The sequence below is a fragment of the Babylonia areolata genome, chromosome 21 (assembly GCF_041734735.1).
Source record: "Babylonia areolata isolate BAREFJ2019XMU chromosome 21, ASM4173473v1, whole genome shotgun sequence".
NCBI lineage: Eukaryota > Metazoa > Mollusca > Gastropoda > Neogastropoda > Buccinidae > Babylonia > Babylonia areolata.
The window spans coordinates 4,592,546-4,607,430 of NC_134896.1; the positions used below are offsets into that span (position 1 = coordinate 4,592,546).

Genomic DNA, 14,885 nt, shown 5'->3' on the forward strand with positions numbered 1-14,885 from the left:
GCGTGTTTCGATAGTATTTTTGTTTCGAAAACAGTTGTTTGAAGCATTGAGTGTGAGCCACTGTACGTACATTAAAACGAAAAGAACACAATAAAGATGTATGGAAATAACACATAAGCGCGCGCCCACACACACACACACACACACTGACACTAATTATCTTGTTTATCTTCAGAGTACACAGTTAATTTATTCGTTTGTCTATTCATTGGTTTATTGATTTAATTATTTACCCGTTTGGCAATGCACACTGATATGAACTCAAGAACAAATAGATTCAAGGAAGAAAAAAAACCCCATCCCATTTGTATAACCCCCACCTTCACACACATACACGTACGTTGAGTCAGGCCATGGCCAACCTCTCCTCCTCTCCCCCCCTCCCCCCACACTGATCATTTATTGAACAGGGCCCACGCCTCACCCTGGAGTCAGGTGTGCACAGGGCCCGGGCAACGCAGACACGCACGGTCGAACGAACGAGTCGGTGGCAACAGATGGTTTCAGGTTAGTCAAACTCCACGCTGGTCCATGCAGCCAGCCAACCAACTCAGGCCCCGACTGCCGCCCCTAAAAAAACCCCAACACGTTAAAACAATGATTATCTAACAGTCCAGTCACTGGAAAGAAAAAGAAAAAGAAAAAAGGAGCTTGTATTAGACCAATACCGAACTACTGGCTTGATTTTTGGAAGCGGACAGTGACATACTTTTTAATTGTTGTTGTTTCAGTTTGTACACCGGCACAGGAATTTTTAATGTCCAAAATTTGACTACGCATTATTATGCCTTTTGTGTGTGACTGCCAGCAGTATTGTGATGTTGACCCTATCGTATGTGTATATTTAGCAAGCAGCAAAGGCAAAACCCCTTCCATGTTTCGATCGATGAGCACAATGTTGGAGAGATGTGGGTACATTTTTTGAAGTGTGCATTCGACAGTGCATCTTGTCACTTTCAGCTTCCCTTGAAACTAGAAGCTTACTGTTGGTGAGCAAATAAAAAATAATTCAACATGGTTAAAAGAAATCAACTAAACAACGAACCAACCAAACCAACCCACCAACTTACCAGTCTACTACTAGCAAATCAACTGACAACCAACCAACCCATTCTGCCTAAAAATGAAAAAGCTACCATCCCATCCCATTGTATGCACACAAGGGACACGCGCACACACACTATACACACACCACACACACACACACACACACACACACACTACACACACTACACACTATACACACACTACACGCACACTACACACTACACACACATTACACACACTACACACACCACACACACTACACGCACGCACACACACACACACACGCACAATTAGGTATATGCTTGTTTATTTTCCCCATCAAACTTCCATCAATAAACAATTCATCGCAAGTCAGCTGGTGAGACAACGAGCGACATCTCAGCACCCAGCCCCACAACCAACTGATCCATAATTGATGACCAAGACCCCCAAGACCGGTCCACCGGAGGACAGAGATCGAAGTGATGAGGATCACCAATCAGCAACTCACAGTTGTTCACTGCAGCCTTTCTTGGCCTGAGCACAGACTGCCTGGGAAATGGGGACGGTAAGACTTGTCGTGTGTGCTTCACGTGTGGTTTATGTTGGGCAGTTGACGCCTTCATAAAAACACGAACAGATCTCTCCAGCGGGCAGTTTGTCCCACCGTCTTGTGTATAATGGATTCATAATGTGTGTATATGTTTGTGATGCTGTGCTCTGTTTTCCATATGTTTCTGCTGTGATTTCGCCAACCACTAAGGAAGTTGGAGTACACTGTGCGGTTAGTATCCATCACCTGAAATATCTGACTGGATGGAAAGTTACTTTGATCACTGACTGATCAGTCCAGGTAAATCTAGTCAAGACTTCGATCACGAGGATATATGTAGGGCGTTTCCAGCTTGATAGATGTGCGAGCCGGGCCCTGTACATTAATCAGACAAAACCTGTGACAATAAACTCCTGTCTTGATGCACACCAACGATCGATCACCAACGCAACCGCTGTAATATCGTGCAAGCTCCCAATCCCACTGAATAAAGTACAGTTAAACAACAAAGAAAATGGCCTTGTGCTGCATTGATCTTCTACAGAACTGTGTGATCGGGCAGAGTGGGCTTTATTTTATTATTATTTTTTTTAAGGTCTATGTCAGCGTACATTTATATTTTCTTTCACAACTTTTTCATTGAAAATGATGAAGAAAATTTGATTATTACAAAACACGACTGACACAGCAATCACCATTGATATGATTATAGTTACGATAGTGATTAAGATGATGCTGATCATTGTTATTGAATTGTTCAATATCTATGTATGCGTGAGCGTGCATACATGGATACGTGTACGCGAATGCACTGACGTGTGTAAGGGGTTGGGCTGAAGTGGTGCACGTGAGTGTATGTATTATCAATTTGGTTAAACGTCCACTTACAAAATATGATTGTAGATCATAGATGGGTGTCTGTGCCTGTGTGCGTGCTGATTTAAACAACATAACTGCAATGAATCACAATAACATAAAACGAATAATATTTGAAAGATAAAAAAATTATTGATTAAACAAATCAGTTGAACATGAAAATAAAATGTGTAAAAAGAGATAAAATAATCACAAAGAGAAAGAAAAAAGTGTTTGATTAAAAACAACAGCAACAAGAACAAAACAACAACAACGAAACAACAGGAAGATAATCATTCAGTCCATGAGAACCAGCAATAAACGAAGGAAGTAGGAAAAGGGTGAACAAGTACAAAAGCGAGTGAAAGGTTGACGAGGAGTGAGTGGCGGTGATGGAGGTGTGAAGTGAAGCAAGTGTCGGAATAAGTGAGGGCATTCAGTGTAGTGGAGGGTACTGGGAACCAGTTCAGTTTCAATTTCAATGTTTCAGAACATGCGGACTGATTCAAATACACTGCACCACATCTTAAGCTTAAAAAAAGAAAAGAAAAAAAAAAAGAAAAAAAAGTGTGGGGTGGGCATGGAGGAAGCAGAACGATATGCCTGACATACGCATAAACGGGCTGGTACGGCCTTGAGAATATATATATATATATATATATATATATATATATATATATATATATATATATAAAGAGAAAAAAGAAAAAAAAAAGAAAACAAACACATCAGTTTGTCGAATATTCCAGATTTTCGGAACGATCACGTTCCTTCCTCAAGGGATAAGCTGTTTACATGTTACCATGCAGGGTCACTCTTACGCAACTATTATGACGCAAGCACGCCATGACGTACATGTTGTGATGCAATTTCACAATGCCAGGTTTCGCCCAGAGTCTAAAAAATTGCAGTTGTCTATTTTCTTCTACTGTCAAAAAAAATAAGTTCCTTAAAGCCTAACTTACTGAATAACTCAATCAACAGTAGAGAAATAAAACGATAAATAATAACAATAATAAGAAAAATGAAATAAAAATCAATGATAAATAAATAAAGAAAATATATATTTAAAATGAATCAAGAAAGAAAATAAAGGGGTGCGGGGGTGGGGTAGGGGGGGGGGAGATAATCAAAAGATTAAGAATGATGATGATAATAATAATAGAATTTAAAAAAAAAGATTTTAAAAAAATCAAATAATAAAAACACAAGAAAACCCCCCCAGATAAAAAAAAGAAAAAAGAAAAAGAATAAACAAATAGATAAATAAGAATATTTTTTTTTAATTTAAAAAGGGAAAGTGTGTGTGTGTGTGTGTGTGTGTGTGTGTGTGTGTGTGTGTGTGTGTGTGTGTGTGTACACGATTATAAACAATCAAATCGTTGAGAACAATGGGCTGTATTACAAAAAGAGAGGCATCTAAGAAAAGTACTGATGAGGGGAAAGAAAGGGAAAGGGTTGAATTTTACATCTGATTAACTGATGAAAAAATGTAAAAATGAATAAATAAATAAGATAAAAGAAAAGAAAATAAACAACTGAATGAACGAGAATAGTATGACATCTATCACCATAAGCAGGACCAGCGTCACCTCCACACCCACAATCAGTAGTATTTGTAGCGGTCATCGTTGTCGTCATCATCGTCGTTGTCGTCATCGTCGTCGTCGTTGTAGTGGTGGTTGTTGCTGTAATAGCCATAGAAGTAGTAGTAGTCATTGTCGTCGTCGTTGTAGTAGTACTAGTTGTTGTTTTCACACAGGTTAGCATTCACACCATTCTGTCTCTGGAACTGATCCATCGTCATTGTCAAACACAGCTTTCAGGTCGAAATAAATTCAGATATCCAGTTTAGCGTGTTAAGACCAAAAGGGTGGACTGTCCTCAGTTTCGCCATTAAGAACTGTTCCCTCTTGAGCCTTGCTTGTTTATTCTTCAGATGTACTTCTTCAATGGCCATGACCTTTTTGTTGTCCTGCGTGTGACCAGGCTCGTGGAAGTGCATGATGATCCACGTTCGCTTTGCTGAATTGTTCAAACCCATGTCAGACCTATGTTGGTATATTCTTTCCCGGAGAGAATTCTGGGTCTGACCTAAGTATTGCTTGTGTGCACAGATATTGCAGAACAGAACACATATTATGTTCCTGCTGTCACAGGTGTCTCTCTGCCTGATGTTAAATGACTTCTGTTGTGAGCTTCTGAAGGTGCGGGGTTCCACCAGGTGGTGTCTACAAGCAGCACATCGCGCTGTGCCTCTGTTGCACCTGAAGCAGCCAGGGTCAGCCTCAGGTTCAGCAGCAGGTAGTGTTAAAGGCATCAATAGCGTTCTTATCGACCGGCAGGCTCTTTCCGCCAGAATAGGAGGTGTGTGCATGGCTTTCTGCATACGTTCACTGGTGTGGAGTTTTGGTTGTAGCTCATGAAACCATGCCCGCAGTGGTGGGTTTGCTGGATTGTATGTTACGACCATTGGTGTCCTGTTGTGCTTTGGTCTGTTGTGGTGGGTCAGTGTCTGTTGCCTTGGTGTCTTGCTGGCCCTAGCTCTTGCTTCTTTGATGTTGTCTGGCTTGTAACCTCTCTGTAAGAACTGACCCTCCATCTCATCACACCTGGTTTGGAAGGTAGAGTTGTCGGAACATAGGCGGTGGAGACGAAGGAACTGTGCATATGGAATGTTCTTGGTGATGTGGCGTGGGTGGCAGGATGACTTATGAATATGAATATACGCATGTGCATGTGTTGGTTTGGTGAAGAGGTCTGTTTGCAGGTAGCCATTCTCAAGACGGATTAGAATATCCAGAAAGGAGATGCTGTCCAAGGAGCTGTTGACAGTGAACTTGATGGTGTTGTGGTAGCTGTTCAAGTGATCTGTGAACTTCTGCAGATCTTCCCCAGTGCCGGTCCACAACACAAATATATCATCAATGAACCGTCTCCATATCTCCTCAGAAACGGGCACATGGCTGTCTGCAAGCTGACGTCGCTCCAACCATCCCTTAAACAGACATGCCACAGTGGGGGCCATGAGGGTGCCCATGGCTGTTCCAAATGTTTGGAGAAAATACTGACCGCCAAAGTGGAAGGCGTTGTTTTCTAAGACATGTGACATGTTCAGAAGCAGTTCCGTTGGTGGCATATCTCCTTTTGGCTGGTTCCGTAAGTAGTATCTCACTGCTTCCTGCAATTCAATATGTGGGATATTGCTGTACAGACTTTCCACATCAATGGTTACAAGACGAGTGCTTTCTGTAAAATTAGTGGTCCGTACTCATAGTTCTACCGTTGAATCTGGCGGAGCATGTCGGTGGTGTCCTTGATGTAGCTTGGGAGTTGGCAGTTGTATGGCTGAAGCCAATGGTCAATGGTCAACTAACTCTGATAGTTTCAGTTTCATTTTCAGTAGCTCAAGGAGGCGTCACTGCGTTCGGATAAATCCATACACGCTACACCACATCTGCCAAGCAGATGCCTGACCAGCAGCGTAACTCAACGCACTTAGTCATGCCTTGAGAAAAAAAAAAGTAAATAAATAATAGATAAATACATAAAAAAAAGAACTACTACTACTAATGATAATATTTATAAGGAGCAAAAACTTAATGAAGTCAACTATAAACGTACAAAAATAAAAGGGTGTAAGTGTACACAAGTGTTGTACATGTGTGTGGGGTTGGGGGTGGGGGATATGGGCGTATGTGTGTGCGCTTGTACAAGTAAGTGTGCCTCTGTGTGTGTGTGTGTGTGTGCGTGCGCGCGATACGTAGCATGGAAATGAGCGTGCGGAGGAGGGGGGGTAGAGGGGGTGCAGGGTAATGTGTGTGTGTGTGTGTGTGTGTGTTGGGGCTCATGTACGTTTATGTGTATTTGATTATGCTTTCATATCTGTGAAACTGCATTTTTAGTGCATATCTGTTATGCATTGTGTGTGTATGTGTGAATGCGTTTTTGCATGTTTTACATTTATTTGCTTATTTATAATCATTGTTGTCTTTTTTATTTTATATATTTATTTTATTCCATTTCATTTTATTTATCTATTTATTTATTTATCTATTTATTATTATATTTTTTTTAACTTTGATAGGTGTTTGGTTGGTCCATTTGCTCCCGACACTATTGGGCGACCAGGGGGATTCTGCAAAGTTTTGTGCACCTTTGGTAGCATATGGAACTGATGGCATCTCGTGCTCCCTAGATCCAGTTTGGCCCAGCGAACGGTTTGATCCTCAATGAGCTCTTTCTCGTGAAGTTGTTCAGCCAGTCTGTAGGACTCCCTGCCAATCTTTTCCGTGAGGTCTTTTGTAAGCATCTTGTAGTGCAATGGGTTGTATAGTTAGCGATGTGCTTCTTTGACTGATGTAGTTTTCCGTGTTTTGTACGACCACAGCGCCGCCATTGTCAGCTGAACTGATTCTGATTTTTCTGCTGGTGACTAGCTGCCTCAGTTGTTTCAGTGCCGTGCGTAAGTTAGGACTCAGATTGTCCTTGGGTTTCTTTTCCATCACATAGTTACTCGCCCTTCTTTCAAGGCTGTCACAGTAACTGTCCAGTGCTTCGTCCATGCCACACTCTGGGGTGTAACCCGTTGGTTTATTTTATAAAACTTGGGTGCTGTGGAATCCTGCTGTTCCTTTTCTGGGTCATAGTGAAGCTCTCGCAGTCTTACCCGTCGACATCCCTCTCGGACATCTAGAATCAGTTGCTCCTGATTGAAAGACTGGGATGTGGGGCAAAACTTTGGACCTAGGGACAACAGTTTCTTTTGGTCAGGTGTTAGGATAAGGGTTGACAGATTCAGTACCATGCCTGCAGTTTCGAATTCACCTGTCTGTTTTGAACCACCTTTCATTGTCCTGTGGAAACGTCTGTTGCGCCCTTTCCTGGATGGGACATGTTCACCCTGGTGTGTAGGGCAGATGGAGTTGATGGGAACTTCAGAAGAATACACACACGAGAGAATCTGAGGGTGCGGGGATTGAATCCCACTCCCACACCTTCATATTCTGTCGCTTTCTGGGCGGACGCGTTACACTCCACACTCCCCTCAAATGCCTCTCGGTGGTGGAAAAAGGGCCCCAGGTTTCACGTATTAATTTTAGTGAAAGTTGGGTGGGGGTGTAGTGGGTGTGAATTTGAAGAGAATAATCAATTTTATGTGGGTGTGTGAGGGGTGTGGGTGTTCTAGGTTTCATATGTGCGTATGTGGGATGCAAATATAGACTTCACAAAAGGTTAAAGGCTATTTATATAAAAGCAGGTATACCTGTGTTTGAATTTTTTTTAAATTTTAAGTGAGATATGTTTGAATTTTGTTTGTTTTTTTAAGTGAGATATGTTATTCAAGGTGCATGTGGTCTACCTCTGACCTCTCATTGAACACAAACGGCTGTTACAGGCACACGTGCAACACACAGCTTGAACAATGTGTTTGAAAAATCGATGTTTCTGTCAAAACTGGATTTACAGTTTTTTCGGTGGTTTATGAAACGATTGCCGTGTGTTTACGTTGTAAGAAAATGGAAGTAGATATATACACGTATACACGTGTGTTTACGTTGTAAGAAAATGGAAGTAGGTATATACACGTGTATTTACGATGTAAGAAAATGGAAGTAGGTATATACACGTGTATTTACGATGTAAGAAAATGGAAGTAGGTAAATAGCCTACACGTACGTGTATTTACGATGTAAGAAAATGGAAGCAGGTATACACACGTGTGTTTACGATGTAAGAAAATGGAAGTAGGTATGTACACGTGTATTTACGATGTAAGAAAATGGAAGTAGGTATATACACATGCAATAAAGCACCTCTGGGCATGAGTGGTGCAGTGGCTGCAGACATCGGCACCACCGTTCAGTTGTCGAAAAGCCAGTATCGTTTCACAATGCCCCCAAGAAGAAAACAGTGCAAGTGGCTAAGTGGTCCTTTAACTTTGAACAGAGAGAGAGAGAGAGAGAGAGAGAGAGAGAGAGTGTGTGTCCAGACAACTACAGTCCTCCAGGTGGTATGTATTTCATGCCTGGTGGGATAGCTTTTTAAATTTGGCAATGGGAAAGGATCCCTGCAAATTATGTTGGGCAAAAAATGGTGTCTGTCGAAGTGACGTGACCTGTATGATGGTCCTTGTTGTGTTATTAATCGCATTGTTGCGATTGTATGGCAGGTGATAATATGCAGTGTGTGCCGGGGGTTAAACTATGCTGGCGTAAAACGTGCGGAAATGTCTGTCATGTAGATTTGGTGACAAAGCGCGCTTTGGATTGTACGATATGATGCTACGGCATTGGTGGTGAGGAACGTGTTGTCGTGTGGGAACAACGCATTTGGGCCCAGCAAATGTCGGCTTTGGGTGTGTTTGCACTGTGTGTGTGTGTGTGTGTGTGACAGGGAGATCCCTGTGATCGTGTGTTGCTCTTGTGAGTTTTGGATCGAAACTCCGGTTTTTGTCACTCACATACACCACGTACACAGACCCGACACGGCATACACACAGGCGCATCCACCCCCCCCCCACCCCCCCACACACACTCATTGACGCGTGCGCAGAAAGTGACGAAGACGGACTCGTGTATTAACGTGTACCGTGTATATGCACTGTCTGGTCTTTAGGCCCCGAAGTACGTTGACAGCTTTTGAAGTGCTGCATGCATCAGTGCTTCACAGCGGTGCGTGCATGTCATGTTGTGCGTACACAGTGTGCATGTCTTCCATGCCACTGTTATGCGTCTGAGTGTGTGTGTGTGTGTGTGTGTGTGTGTGTGCTAGTGCGCGCACATTTGCACTCTGTGTGTGTCCGCCCCTTTTTACTCACCGATGATACCATTCATCTGTGGCAAGCTTACTGTTTAATATAGATATATATCACCACTGATGGACAGACAGTGGAGACCTCAATCAATATCTGCTGCACTATATCATAGTATAATATCCTACACACGTAACTGGTCCAATCATGCATTGATCCAATGACACACTATGGCACTACACACACACAATTATGATCTTTCAACTTTGTTTTTCAGCCCGTTTTTGTCATTCCATTCGTTTGCCATGTTTAATTGGTGGGTGTGCTGCATCACTGGTGAACACTCGATGACTTTTGTCGGCACAAAAATGCCGCAAAATTTAAATACACCATTTAATTAGTACATGGAACAGCATGCTGGTAGATCTGCATCAGTGTACGTTATTGAAAGCCAACAGTGCCTTCTGCGTTAAACCTTGACTGAAGAAAATACTGTCCAACATTTCTCTGTTCATTTTTCCCCGCCTCAATTTCGGTTGTGAAAAACCATCATGGCAAGGTCACGTGCTCAATTAGTGACAAGAACTCTCTTTCTCTTGTGGGTGGGCGGGATTTTCATGACGTGTCATTGCCAGTCTGCCGGTGACCGGCGAACTTTCCCCCCGTTACATAACGTTGCCAGTGGAAGACCAATCTTGACAGTGCCTGCAGACAGCACGTGCGGTATACCGACAAGAAACGCTTACTGTCAGTCGGACGCCCAAGTCGAACACTGTGTCCAGGATTTCTGCTTCCAGTCTTGTGCTCAGAACAGAACGACTCTGCCCACTTTCGTCAATCTGCTCGTCGCTACCAGTTCCGGATACTCGGTGTGTGTGGAATCAGACACCATCAACGTTCGGCCGGGCTCTGATGTTGGGCAGTACGCGACAGCCATCGTTTCATCCGGCGTTTCCTGTCATCTGACTCCCACACAGTCTCCCTCCGCTGGGGTCAACGGGTCATTCACCGTCACGTCCTGGATTTGGATTGATCAGGAGAAACCTGGGTAAGTACCTTGGCTGCATTGTCACAGTTCGAAGTGAATTATGTAGATCTATTTGGTGAGAAAGAAAAGTTCAGGATGGGGGAAGAGAAAGGGGTGAAAGGCATGAAGAACAGGCCCTTTGGTGGGGACTCAAACGTCGTGCAAGTTATGTCAGGTCTGGCTGCTAGGATTTAACCAGTCAAGTTGCGATTGGGGGGGGGGGGGGGGGGGGGGGGGGTTTGGGTATTGCCCAACTTTGACACAAACGAAGGCACCGCCTCTGCAGTAAGGTTGATGTAAACTTCGAGCTGGTTACCTGTACCAGGTCTTTTTACCTAACGTGCTCTTTTCCTTGACCATGCGCCCCACCCCACCGTCCCCGCGGGTTTGACTCATGTATGAAGCCCTCCACCTTCAACTGGGACCACCCTTCCTGCCTCCTCAGATACGATCGAAGCAGGGAGCAGATATGAGAGCTATGCAGAAACGCGTAAATGCGTTTTTCTTTCTGTATCATTATTAAAAAAAAAAAAAAAAAAAAAATCTCAGTCCGGCATGACTGCCGCAGAAAAGTCCCAGAGGCCATTCCTTAGATCTGTGCAAATCCGGAGAGAAAAAGGGGGAGGGGGAATGGAGTGGAATTTAGGTATGATGTCGCCGACAACGGCTGTTCCGGCAATACTTAGTAGCCTATGTATTTGACGACAGAATCGAAGAAAAAACCAAAGCCCAAAACGCCACTCTCTTTTAGTCTGCCCCAATAAGGAAAAGTCCATTTCTAACCTGTTAAGTGTTGGTGGAACTGCTCTCTTGTGCCAAACTGACATTATGATTGCCATTAATAAAAGAATAAAAAAAAAAATGACAGAACAAAAACCGTAACAGTTGACTAATATTGCTTTTGTGTGTGTGCTGAAATTGTGTCAGCTGATGATGCAATGGTACATTTGATGGCTGCAGTCAGTATATGTTATTTAGATCTAGGGATCAGTAGGTGAAGTACCGAGAGATTCTTATCCATTACCAGCAGAAAACATATTTTATTTTAGACCAGATTTTAGGATTATAGGAAACACTTTTCTTTCTTTTGTGTGTTTATGTGCTGTTTGAAAAAAAAGGTAATATTGACCCCTGCAGAACAATAAACATTGGTGATTCCTGCACTGTTGCTGGGCTTTGTAAACATTTTTTTGGCCCCCCCCCCCCCCCCCCCCTGCTCAGTGAAAGGTCTTCTTGAATTAAAGTTTTATGGGTTTTGCAGTGCAAGCATGTGAGAAATGAACACAAACCGACACTTGTATTGTGAAATGAAGCCGCCATATTGTTTACCTTTGCATCAGTGGTTTAGGGGCCAAAAGACAACAATAGCTGATCTCTGATTGGCACAGACTGAATGAACTCAACATTGCCGAAGATTGTCAGGACCTGGTGTTATGGTTGCACATGGTCATCAATGTGGCGACAGAATGTCATCAATATGTATCAAAATTAAGTTCAATAACTGTCAAAATATAGTCGAAAACCACTGGAACTAGTTCACACTCACAGCAATTTCTCCTGGAAACATAGGTAGCTTAGCTACACATGGAAACTGTGGTTAAAAGAGGTCTCTAACTTTTAGATGCGAAAAACAGGAATACTAAAATATGATATTACCACCAGGAACAAGATCTGTGATTTTTGTACAGTTTCAAACTGGTTTCAGTGTGGATTTTAGTATTTTACTTAAAAGATCAATCATATTATTGAACTCTTTCACTGCCAAAGGCGACTTTACTTGACTAGACAGTGCAACGCCGTAGGCAACTTCAGTTGATGTTTAGGGGTCATGTTAAAAAGACCATTTTTCACATTGTAACAAAGCTTGACAACTGCAGCCAGTTTCCCGCCAACAGACAATGACTAACCTTTGCCCCCTGACTGAGTTTGAAGTGAACAAGTCCATTGTGTTGTTTTGACATGAACCAAAGTCTATGACTGAGAGCATGGTGTCTAAAATATTTGGCACTTGGGGTTGTTTCTGACACAGAAACTTGGTGCTGAAAGAGTTAAGGTCATAGTCCTAAAGTTGGGGTTGTTTCTGACACAGAAACTTGGTGCTAAAAGAGTTAAGGTCATAGTCCTAAAGTTGGGATTGTTTCTGACACAAAAACTTGGTGGTGAAAGAGTTAAGGTCATAGCCCTAAAGTTGGTTGTTTCTGACACAGAAACTTGGTGGTGAAAGAGTTAAGGTCATAGTCCTAAAGTTGGGGTTGTTTCTGACACAGAAACTTGGTGCTGAAAGAGTTAAGGTCATAGTCCTAAAGTTGGGGTTGTTTCTGACACAGAAACTTGGTGCTGAAAGAGTTAAGGTCATAGTCCTAAAGTTGGGGTTGTTTCTGACACAGAAACTTGGTGCTGAAAGAGTTAAGGTCATAGTCCTAAAGTAAAGGAAACGTTTCAGTGACTGTGCTTATCTAATTGTAAAATGAATGTGAATTGTTGCATAAAGAAAACACATAAACCCTGGCACACTGATAAAACCCAGAGTTCTCACTAATACATGAGTAACCTTGATCACATGGTCAAAACCATAAAAAAAAAAGAAGGCCAAAGTTAAAATGTCTCTAACCCTTTTGGGCTGTTTCATCTCGGACACAGACCAAATCAGCAAAATATTACCCAAGATTCAGCTTTATCTGTACTTAGTATTTTGCCATTTTTGGATTACCAAGTGATGCTGAGCAGAGGTCAAGCGCTTTTTTTTTCAGATTTAGCATTTCATTCATTGTTTTGAGAATGTAATCATCAATCTTGATGAAACTTTACTGGATAATGGACATAAAAAATATCTCCCAGATTTACCTGTTCCTATGATCTTGACAGATGCCTTTTCATGTGAGTTAGAGAAATAACTTTTGATGTGCCTTGACATGCTATGTATACTGTGGTGATCTAGTTTTGTATCATAGATAATCCATTATGTTTGTCTCCTGGGAACTGAAGATGATGATATGTTGTGCCATCATCAGTGGACATGAATGTGGCTTTTCACTTGTCTTTTCTTCATCTTCAATTTTCTTTTCTCTTCTACCAGCCTGTCTTGTTTCATAGCGAGTACTTTAATTTGTGAATTGTGAAATGTTGATCTTTTGACCTTGTGCTGAAGAAAATAAACTCCAGACATGCACTATACATGTGCACACATATGCTCACACACACTTGCTTTAAGGAGCAAGTTGGCAGAATGGTTAAGGCATCTATCTGCCGATACAGTGTCTGTGAGTGTGAGGGTCAGGGTTCGAATCCTGCCCTCGCCCTTCCAAGTTTGACTGGAATATCGGATGAGACGATAAACAGAGGTCCATGTGCAGCACACACACCATGGCAACAAAAGTGTTGTCCTCTGACAAGATTCTGCTAAAGAAATCCACTCTAGTAGGTTCACAGTTGTAAAATGAATGTAGGTTCACAGTTGTAAAATGAATGTAGGTTCACAGTTGTAAAATGAATGCATGCGCTGAAGGCCTGACAAGCGTGTTGGGTTATGCTGCTGTCAGGCATCTGTATGGAGTTGTCTGAACGCAGTGACACCTCCTTGAGAAACTTAAACTGAAAACTGAAAAACACTTTGAGGCATTCATGCGTGCACATGCACACACACGTGTGCGTGCATACACCCACATCCACACACACACCCACAGTTTATCATTTGTTGATTTTACAGCCTTAACACTTTCATTATCTTATTTTTGCAGAATACTTTTGGAGAAATCAACCAGTTCAGGAGGGAGTATTCTTCGAGTGGAGGTCAGCCCCTTTGGGGTTAATGTGACGTTTACTGCTCAGACAGGCCTACAGAAAGCCTCTTTGACTCATCCTATTGGTCAGCGAAACTGGACCCATCTGGCTGTGCAGGTGGGTTTGTAGGCATGTGTGGTCACCTTCTTTCCACTTCAAGTCATGTTAGACAGGAAAAAAAAAAAAAATTGTAGTGAGGTGTTAAGATAGTTGGAGAGTAAATTCATGAGTGTGATTGATGTGTGGGAGGGGTGGGGGTGAGGAGAGAGGAATGCTTGCAGAATTATAACAAAACAACAACAAAAATCAGACAGCTATAACAAATGTGCAATGGGACTGCACAGACTAATGCAAAGTCCGATATTATTTTGAAATGATTAAAAAGAAATGTTCAAGAGAGCTCTGAGAAAAATTGGGTAAGAGTGCTGTTTACCTCTTGCATTCTAGTATACATTGATGTGAGTGTCAGTGTGTCTTGGGGTGGCGGAAGAGGGGTGTGTGGGGTGTGCTTTAACTGGCAAACCACAGATTTATGCCTGCACGCACAGCAAATTTGCATATGTGTGTGCATACACACATGCATAGAAATATTTGTAACCCCCCCCCCGCCCCCCGAAAACTGTGGAGTTGAAGAAAGTCACTTTGTCAGAATATGATTATTGTGATCAGATACTTGCCGTCCATCTGCAGCCCTTTTTGCTGACCTTTTCTTTGAGATTGCGATGCATCATTTCCCCATGTATGGTTGTTGCAGCTGTGCATGTGCCTTGGTGCCAGCAGGAACTGACCGAATGAAATATTTAAGAACAAGCAATCTGTGAAATTTCATGGGGTATCTTTCCACTTTAAGTAATTAGAGGGTATCTTTCCATCAGGGGGTATCTTTCTGC

General features: G+C 42.4%; 1 protein-coding gene across 1 annotated transcript in view; it reads left to right on the forward strand.

Moving 5' to 3' along the window:
- Positions 1-1,634: 1,634 nt before the first annotated feature.
- The window catches only part of LOC143296012 (usherin-like), a 168,276-nt gene continuing 155,025 nt past the window's right edge, over positions 1,635-14,885 (forward strand). Inside the window, exons 1-3 of the mRNA XM_076607750.1 lie at positions 1,635-1,810; positions 9,466-10,236; positions 13,953-14,112. Coding sequence (XP_076463865.1) covers positions 9,740-10,236; positions 13,953-14,112 — 657 coding nt within the window. The 5' untranslated portion in view covers positions 1,635-1,810; positions 9,466-9,739. The remainder of the gene's footprint in view (positions 1,811-9,465; positions 10,237-13,952; positions 14,113-14,885) is intronic.